Source organism: Triticum urartu, chromosome 3 (assembly GCF_003073215.2).
Source record: "Triticum urartu cultivar G1812 chromosome 3, Tu2.1, whole genome shotgun sequence".
Taxonomy (NCBI): Eukaryota; Viridiplantae; Streptophyta; class Magnoliopsida; order Poales; family Poaceae; genus Triticum; species Triticum urartu.
The window spans coordinates 636,213,261-636,223,480 of record NC_053024.1 but is presented as its reverse complement, the minus strand read 5'-3'; the positions used below and the strand labels follow the sequence as shown (position 1 = coordinate 636,223,480).

Genomic DNA, 10,220 nt, shown 5'->3' with positions numbered 1-10,220 from the left:
GAAAAATTGATGGGGAAAGTTAGAAAACATAACTGTTCTTATGCCGCGGCTGCCTGCTACTTTGTTGATTGTTATCCTACGGCTCTTCCTCCAACTACCTATCCACCATAATTTCTTCGCCGTGAGGCACCAAAAGCCTACCATCCATAAACATCCTCTATATCACTAAGCTTCTTAGTTTTAAAGAGTCCACATTTAATTAAGATTTCCGACTAGAATTGGGTCATCCGATTTTGACCGGGTCAACATTTGTTCAAAGCTTTCTCATTGAATTCTTTTATACTATATAATATGCTTCCTAATTCTTAAGGTCTCACAATTAATTGAGGAATTCATTTTAGAATGGGGTCAATCGATTTTGACCGGATCAACACTTTCTCAAACTCTTACATTCAATTCTTTTAATTCATTATGCTCCCCAATTTTGAAGATCTTTCATTCAATTAAGGTATTCAATTTTGGATTTGGTTTACGATTTTCATCGGGCCTATGATTTTTTCAAATCAATCAGCGGCGATCAGCCTATAAAAACATATTAACCCCGCTCACCTCCCACCAACTATAAAAAAGAAACACCACCATGTGATATTATAGCGCCAATATAATAGTACATGCGACCATCTACACAAATTTTTTCCCACATAAATATAGTTTGGTTGGCGGTAATCACACCACAAAAAGGACACCAAATCACTGTATAGAAACAAAAACAAAACACACATTGTCATCCCCTCCCACCGGGCAAAGTAAATCTTTCACCAGTTCCAAAATATAAAGGGTACTAGTTTTGTAGAAAGTCAAATTTTCTTTAACTTTGACCTAGTTCAGAGCAAAAATATCGACATCCACTATATCAAACAAAAAAGTATGGAAATTCATTTCATGATGAATTTAAAAATACAGATGTGATATTATGCATTTTGATATATTTCTCTACAAATTTGATTAAACTTAAAAGGTTTGACTTTTCAAAAGGGTAATACAACTTATATTTTGAAACAGAGTGATTATTTTTTCAAAAAACCCAACAACGCCAATGACGCAGCAAAGCCCGGCCTTCTAGTGAAAGATGAAAGTGAATGGCTCTAGCTACTAGTTGAAGATGACCCCTTACACTTTTCACACCTCTTTTTAATTCTCTAGAGATAGTTGGCATTTGTCTCTTCTTTCGGCTCCCTCCTATTTGGTTGAAAGTTTCATGCTCCAGTTTGGTAAAGCAAGGGCTTTCAAATAGTATGTCTCAGGTGCGGGATCACCTTAAGAATCAAGCCATGGATTTCATATTAATGCTCGTTGTTTCTAAGCCATAAGCTATTCTTCTCTCTATCGAATTGTTTGCTCGACCCAATCTGTCCACCATTCACAACTCATATGTTCAACAAATAATCCATTTGTTTGGGGAGCTGCTACTGTCAGATATACCGTAGGTAAGCATGCGTTTTATATTGTAATAGTTGTGTTTCTTGGATGCCTTTTGTATTGACGAGACAACTAATTCATGCAGTTTTGGTTTGATATTTGGACGGAGTGGGAGTGGAAATACCACTCTTTTACAGGTTTGCATTGAAATGCTGCATGACATGTTTAACTCTGCATCGTTCATCTTAAGGTGATAGTTTGATTTCTCAGCTTTTGGCCGGTCTTTCAAAACCTACCTCTGGTTCCATTTGCATTCAGAAGTATGATGAGAGTGGAAATCCAATGGGTCTGTCGGAAGTGTTAGCTCCTCAAAGAGTTGGTATTGTATTTCAGTTTCCTGAGAGGTTTGAACATTGAATTACTACATTCACTAATAAGTTTTTTTTACATATTAGCATGAATGCTTATGATTTTTGTGAGTGCTTGAGAAGTTTCACTGCAAAATAAGATATTTTAAACCTGTAGGTACTTCTTATCAGATACTATACTTGAAGAAGTTACTTTTGGATGGCCAAGGCAAAAGGCAGACATTCCTTTGAGGGAGCAACTCACTTTAAAACTTCAGAATGCCATTAACTCTGTAATGATTATCTCTCATACATACCATTTTGTTGCGTTGCGGAGTGAATTTGTAGTTTGAGACCACACACAATTGATTTCTGAAGATAATTTTTTTAACGCTAGGTTGGTCAAAGTGCCATTTCATTGGATAAGGATCCACAGTCTCTCAGTGGTGGGTTTAAGCGGCGACTTGCTTTGGCAATTCAACTGGTAATGTTTTCATTATTTTAGGACAGGTGGATCGTTCTGTTTTTAGAAGTGAAGATGGATAATATTTTGCCTTTATCTTCTTATTTTCTAGGTTCAAACTCCTGATTTATTGTTGCTTGATGAGCCCCTCGCTGGACTTGGTATGTACTTGAAATATCCATACCAAACTAATATCTATAGATTATTTTCTTCCCCTTGTATTGATCCATTTGTGAACCCATCTAAATGCACATCAGCGAGAGCAGTTGTTTAATATAATTCTGCTTGTGCATCCTGTCATCTTTGTGCCACAGCCCAGACTTGCTAGGAATATTGTGTGGTGTCAAATAATTTTTCTTTTAAATAGTATACGCTCTCTTAGATGTGGTTACTAAATTTGTATCATCATCATCAGATTGGAAAGCTCGGGTTGGTGTTGTGAATATCCTGAGGGACCTAAAGAAAGACCACACCATACTGGTTGTAAGTCATGACCTAAGGTAATTTAGTACTCACCATAGAACACGATACTTTTGTATAGCCATGCGCCATCGGGGCCACTGTTGAACACAACGCTTAACTGAGGCTGTCAAAATATCTGATTAAAAACGTTTTGCAGAAAACTATACCCGCTGGTAGACCGGTCCTGGAGAATGGAAATGGGGGTGTTTTGAAGGAGGAACCTTTACCTGTATAGATTAACATTTTTATTCCTCGGAAAATTGATAATGTTTTTTTGTGCGTGTGCAGCTGGAATGCTGACCCATTTGTTGTTGCTGTGAACAGGCTCATAGCTAGCTAGGGATCCTAATGTAATGTTTATAATGGTACAAGGCAAGTTGCAAAATCTATTAAGAGTGACTCCACACCTACCGGATGTTTGTCAATAATAGTATGATGTTATTTCGCATATGCTCTGTTCATGTGCACAAACACAGAAACGCTCTCAGTTAAGTATCTTGAAGAGTCTGACCGAATGAAATGCACCCATAGACCTTTTGTTGCGCACCCCCCAACTATGAAGAAACCTTTTGCTGTCTTTATATACCATCCATGTTTGAGTCTTCACTACACACTATTGATTCATCAAACAGTATACAATAGTGAGGTGCTAGCAGCCAAATCAAAGCACCTTGGAGAGAAAGTGGTCTACTGATATGGTACATTGGTACATAGTAGCGGTGTCAAAAAAAGAAAAGCCAAAATGTCAGAAGAAGACGGAGCTAGGAACCATAGAGCTTTCATGTGTGTCTTAGGAATAGGAAGCATTGGGGAAAATTGGCGGAAAAAGCTAGAAAACGTCACCGTTCTCGTGCTCCGGCCTCTTACGCCTACACCTTCTAGCTCAACGACTTTGCCATCCTCTTGATTTGGCTATGAAGTTCCTTCCACGGCCACATGTGCGAACACAAGGAGTATCGAGCAACCCCTCTCTATGTTGTGCCCACTCCTTTCATGTGTTATTATTGTGGTCATTCCCCTCCCCCAGAGTTCGATAAGAGAGATTGAAGGTAGTGGGATAAGAGATATGACTAGAAGTTGGAGAGGCGTGTGCGCCGTATGCCTCCAAATCTAGGGAAATATTTGGTGACTGGTGAGGATATGCGTATGAAGCCCGCATGCTTGTGAAATGCAAGCTCCCCAAAGATCATTTGTATGTTAAAGCAATTGATTAATTGCAAGAATGCTGAGTGCTTGTGATATGTGAGTTCCCCAAAGATCATGTGTATTTCAAACCACTTGATTCATTGCAATAAACCATGCATCGTTTGATTTTCTCTAGTGAAAAATATAAGTAAACAACTTGTAAGAAACCATGGATATTGCACGATTGCAAGTCATTTTTTCACGGCTTAATAGTTCACTCATATGCCCGATATACGAGGGAAAACCCCTTTGAAAATACTACAAAAAATAGGGAGAACCATATGACATGTTGCAAATATTTCTCCCCGCATTGATTGTTCATCATTCACACCCAAAATACTGGAAAATATATTCTGCTTGGCGCGAGGTTTGTCCTGCCAAATCAATATTAGAGGTATTGCACATCGAATCACTTGGCGCGCCGAGGTTTTCCCCACCAAGCCTTCTGTCGATGGCCCAAGGCGCAACAGTACTTGTGATATTTCTGGTTGGCGTGTGCTTTATTTGGCCATTTTATCGATGTTAAATACCATTGGATGGGCTACTTTTTATTGGCATTGGAAACATATACTATTATTTTATGGCGGGGTAGGTTTCACAATTTATTGAGGCTAATGATTCCTCCTGGCTGACTGATCACGACTTGCGTCGGTCACATGAGCGACGTCGGATCCCACGGAAATGCTGCATGGCATGTTCTACTCTGTATCTTCATCTAAAGGTGATAGCTTGATTCCTCAGCTTTTGGCCGGTCTATCAGAACCTACCTCTGGTTCAATTTGCATTCAGAAGTATGATTATAGTGGAAATCCAATGGGTCCGTCGGAAGTGTTAGCTCCTGAAAGAGTTGGTATTGTATTTCAGTTTCCTGAGAGGTTTGAACATTGAATTACTACTTTCACTAATAAGTTTATTACATATTAACATGAATGCTTATGATCTGTGTGAGTGCTTGAGAAGTTTCACTGCAAAATAAAATAGTTTATACCTGTAGGTACTTCTTATCAGATACTATACTTGAAGAAGTTACTTTTGGATGGCCAAGGCAAAAGGCAGACATTGCTTTGAGGGAGCACCTGAGATTAAAACTTCAGAAAGCTATTAACTCTGTAATGATTATCTCTCATAGATACCATTCTGATCCATTCTGGAGTGAACTTGTTTGAGACTACACACAATTGTTTTCTGAAGATAATTTGTTTCACGCTAGGTTGGTCTAAGTGCCATTTCATTGGATAAGGATCCACAGTCTCTCAGTGGTGGGTTTAAGCGGCGACTTGCTTTGGCAATTCAGCTGGTATTGTTTGCATTACTTTAGTACGGGTTGACTGTTCTATTTTTAGAAGTGAGGATGGATAATATTTTGCCTTTGTCTTCTGATTTTCTAGGTTCAAACTCCTGATTTATTGTTGCTTGATGAGCCCCTCGCTGGTCTTGGTATGTATTTGGGTGCCCATATCAAACTAATATTTGTGGATTATTTTCTTTCCTATCTGTCGGTTCATTTCAAAACCCATCTAAATGCACAATGTGTTCTGTTGTTTAATATAATTCTGCTTATGCATCCTATCATCCTTGGGCCACATCTCACACTTGCTAGGATTATTGTGTGGTCTCAAATAGTTTGTCGAAATTAGTATATGTTCTTCCTTGATGTGGTTACTGAATTTGTATCTTCATCATCAGATTGGAAAGCTCGGGCTGATGTTGTGAATCTCCTAAAGGACCTAAAGAAAGACCACACGATACTGTTTGTGAGTCATGATTTAAGGTAATTTAGTACTGACCATATAAAACACAATGCTTTTGTATAGCTGTGTGCCACTAGAGCCACTATTGAATATCTCATGATCGCTATATACTGGCTGTTACATACTTCGATTCAGGCATGCAGCTTTTTTTTGGAAAAGAAGGAATACCTCCGGCTTCTACATCAGTCGATGCATGCAGCCATATTATTAGAAATTGAAACAAAGTCTTAACATCCAAGTAAGCTCAAAATCTGAGCAAAAAAGGAGAAAATAAGCATGCAAAGCGCCACATCCGGCAATAAAGCGCCACATCTGGCGATAAAGAAGAGGCTACGATGCCTACACACCTAGCCTATTATTAACTCGCCATCCAAATCGGCTGAAGATAGCCCGTGCTACCGTCTTCCAGCGGTTGCACCCAATAACCATAGGCCCCCTGTAGTCCGCATGAGTGAGTAATGACCACATACGGATCCAGGCTGTAGCTGTGTAGATAACCTGCAAAAAATTGATGAATGGTGTACCATTAAAAATCATATCATTTCTACTGTTCCATATAGCCCATAATAAAGCACATATCCCTATCCAAATATGTTTAGCCATGTGTATGTCTACTTCATTAAGCCACGTCCCAAATAACGTGTTTATGCTCATTGGAGGTTGGATGTTAAAAGTGAAGGAAATATGCCCTAGAGGCAATAATAAAGTTATTATTTATTTCCTTATATCATAATAAATGTTTATTATTCATGCTAGAATTGTATTAACCGGAAACATAATACATGTGTGAACACATAGACACACAAAGTGTCACTAGTATGCCTCTACTTGACTAGCTTGTTAATCAAAGATGGTTATGTTTCCTAACCATAGACATGAGTTATCATTTGATAAATGGGATCACATCATTAGGAGAATGATGTGATTGACTTGACCCATTCCGTTAGCTTAGCATTTGATCGTTTTAGTTTGCTGCTATTGCTTTCTTCATGACTTATACAAGTTCCTATGACTATGAGAATATGCAACTCCCGATTACGGGAGGAACACTTTGTGTGCTACCAAACGTCACAACGTAACTGGGTGATTATAAAGGTGCTCTACAGGTGTCTCCGATGACACTTGTTGAGTTGGCATAGATCGAGATTAGGATTTGTCACTCCGATTGTCGGAGAGGTATCTCTGGGCCCTCTCGGTAATGCACATCACTATAAGCCTTGCAAGCAATGCAACTAATGAGTTAGTTGCGGGATGATGCATTATGGATCGAGTAAAGAGACTTGCCGGTAACGAGATTGAGCTAGGTATTGAGATACCGACGATCGAATCTCGGGCAAGTAACATACCGATGACAAAGGGAACTGTTGGGGAACGTAGTAATTTCAAAAAAAATCCTACGCACACGCAAGATCATGGTGATGCATAGCAACGAGAGGGGAGAGTGTTGTCTATGTACCCTCGTAGACCGGAAGCGGAAGCGTTAGCACAACGCGGTTGATGTAGTCGTACGTCTTCACGGCCCGACCGATCAAGCACCGAAACTACAGCACCTCCGAGTTCTAGCACACGTTCAGCTCGATGACGATCCCCGGACTCCGATCCAGCAAAGTGTCGGGGATGAGTTCCGTCAGCACGACGGCATGGTGACGATCTTGATGTTCTACCGTCGCAGGGCTTCGCCTAAGCACTGCTACAATATTATCGAGGATTATGGTGGAGGGGGCACCGCACACGGCTAAGAGAAGGATCACGAAGATCAACTTGTGTGTCTTTGGGGTGCCCCTGCCCCCGTATATAAAGGAGTGGAGGAGGGGAGGGCTGGCCCTCTCTATGGCGCGCCCTAGGGGAGTCCTATTCCCACCGGGAGTAGGATTCCCCCTTTCCTAGTACAACTAGGAGTCCTTCCAAGTAGTAGGAGTAGGAGACAAGGAAGGGGAAGAGGGAAGAGAAGGAAGGAGGGGGCGCCGCCCCTCCCCCTAGTCCAATTCGGACTAGTCAATGGGGAGGCGCGCGGCCTGCCTCTCCCTCTCCCCTAAAGCCCAATAAGGCCCATATACTTCTTCCCCCGTATTCCCGTAACTCCCCGGTACTCCGAAAAATACCCGAATCACTCGGAACCTTTCTGATGTCTGAATATAGTCGTCCAATATATCGATCTTTACGTCTCGACCATTTCGAGACTCCTCGTCATGTCCTCGATCTCATCCGGGACTCCGAACTCCTTCGGTACATCAAAACTCATAAACTCATAATATAACTGTTATCGAAACCTTAAGCGTGCGGACCCTACGGGTTCGAGAACAATGTAGACATGACCGAGACACGTCTCCGGTCAATAACCAATAGCGGAACCTGGATGCTCATATTGGCTCCCACATATTCTACGAAGATCTTTATCGGTCAGACTGCATAACAACATACGTTGTTCCCTTTGCCATCGGTATGTTACTTGCCCGAGATTTGATCGTCGGTATCTCAATACCTAGTTCAATCTCGTTACCGGCAAGTCTCTTTACTCGTTCCATAATACATCATCCCGCAACTAACTTATTAGTTGCAGTGCTTGCAAGGCTTATGTGATGTGCATTACCGAGAGGGCCCAGAGATACCTCTCCGATAATCGGAGCGACAAATCCTAATCTCGAAATACGCCAACCCAACAAGTACCTTCGGAGACACTTGTAGAGCACCTTTATAATCACCCAGTTACGTTGTGACGTTTGATGGCACACAAAGTGTTCCTCCGGTAAACGGGAGTTGCATAATCTCATAGTCGTAGGAACATGTATAAGTCATGAAGAAAGCAATAGCAACAAACTAAACGATCAAGTGCTATGCTAACGGAATGGGTCAAGTCAATCACATCATTCTCCTAATGATGTGATCCCGTTAATCAAATGACAACTCATGTCTATGGTTAGGAAACATAACCATCTTTGATCAACGAGCTAGTCAAGTAGAGGCATACTAGTGACACTATGTTTGTCTATGTATTCACACATGTATTATATTTCCGGTTAATACAATTCTAGCATGAATAATAAACATTTATCATGATATAAGGAAATAAATAATAACTTTATTATTGCCTCTAGGGCATATTTCCTTCAGTCTCCCACTTGCACTAGAGTCAATAATCTAGATTACACAGTAATGATTCTGACACCCATGGAGCCTTGGTGCTGATCATGTTTTGCTCGTGGAAGAGGCTTAGTCAGCGGGTCTGCAACATTCAGATCCGTATGTATCTTGCAAATTTCTATGTCTCCCACTTGGACTAAATCCCGAATGGAATTGAAGCGTCTCTTGATGTGCTTGGTTCTGTTGTGAAATCTGGATTCCTTTGCCAAGGCAATTGCACCAGTATTGTCACAAAAGATTTTCATTGGACCCGATGCACTAGGTATGACACCTAGATCGGATATGAACTCCTTCATCCAGACTCCTTCATTTGCTGCTTCCGAAGCAGCTATGTACTCTGCTTCACATGTAGATCCCGCCACGACGCTTTGTTTAGAACTGCACCAACTGACAGCTCCACCCTTTAGTAAAAACACGTATCCGGTTTGCGATTTAGAATCGTCCGGATCAGGGTGAAAGCTTGCATCAACATAACCATTTACGATGAGCTCTTTTTCACCTCCATATATGAGAAACATATCCTTAGTCCTTTTTAGGTATTTCAGGATGTTCTTGACCGCTGTCCAGTGATCCACTCCTGGATTACTTTGGTACCTCCCTGCTAGACTTATAGCAAGGCACACATCAGGTCTAGTACACAGCATTGCATACATGATAGAGCCTATGGCTGAAGCATAGGGAACATCTTTCATTTTCTCTCTATCTTCTGCGGCGGTCGAACATTGAGTCTTACTCAATTTCACATCTTGTAACACAGGCAAGAGCCCTTTCTTTGCTTGATCCATTTTGAACTTCTTCAAAACTTTGTCAAGGTATGTGCTTTGTGAAAGTCCAATTAAGCGTCTTGATCTATCTCTATAGATCTTAATGCCCAATATGTAAGCAGCTTCACCGAGGTCTTTCATTGAAAAACTCTTATTCAAGTATCCCTTTATGCTATTCAGAAATTCTATATCATTTCCAATCAATATGTCATCCACATATAATATCAGAAATGCTACAGAGCTCCCACTCACTTTCTTGTAAATACAGGCTTCTCCAAAAGTTTGTACAAAACCAAATGCTTTGATCACACTATCAAAGCGTTTATTCCAACTTCGAGAGGCTTGCACCGGTCCATAAATGGATCACTGGAGCTTGCACACTTTGTTAGCTCCCTTTGGAGCGACAAAACCTTCTGGTTGCATCATATACAACTCTTCTTCCAGAAATCCATTCAGGAATGCAGTTTTGACATCCATTTGCCAAATTTCATAATCATAAAATGCGACAATTGCTAACATGATTTGGACAGACTTAAGCATCGCTACGGGTGAGAAGGTCTCATCGTAGTCAATGCCTTGAACTTGTCGAAAACCTTTTGCAATAAGTCGAGCTTTATAGATAGTAACATTACCGTCAGCGTCAGTCTTCTTCTTGAAGATCCATTTATTCTCAATTGCTTGCCGATCAACGGGCAAGTCAACCAAAGTCCACACTTTGTTCTCATACATGGATCCCATCTCAGATTTC

The 10,220-nt window shown here is 40.8% G+C and overlaps 1 protein-coding gene across 1 annotated transcript; it reads left to right on the top strand.

Annotated features, from left to right (window-relative positions):
• Nucleotides 1–1,624: 1,624 nt before the first annotated feature.
• On the top strand, nucleotides 1,625–5,687 carry LOC125548930 (ABC transporter I family member 11, chloroplastic-like). The gene is made up of 5 exons (XM_048712446.1): nucleotides 1,625–1,763; nucleotides 1,885–1,999; nucleotides 5,027–5,113; nucleotides 5,205–5,253; nucleotides 5,503–5,687. Exons 1-5 carry the CDS (start codon nucleotides 1,702–1,704, stop codon nucleotides 5,589–5,591), a joined length of 402 nt encoding a protein of 133 aa, XP_048568403.1. The 5' UTR covers nucleotides 1,625–1,701; the 3' UTR covers nucleotides 5,592–5,687.
• Nucleotides 5,688–10,220: the final 4,533 nt, after the last annotated feature.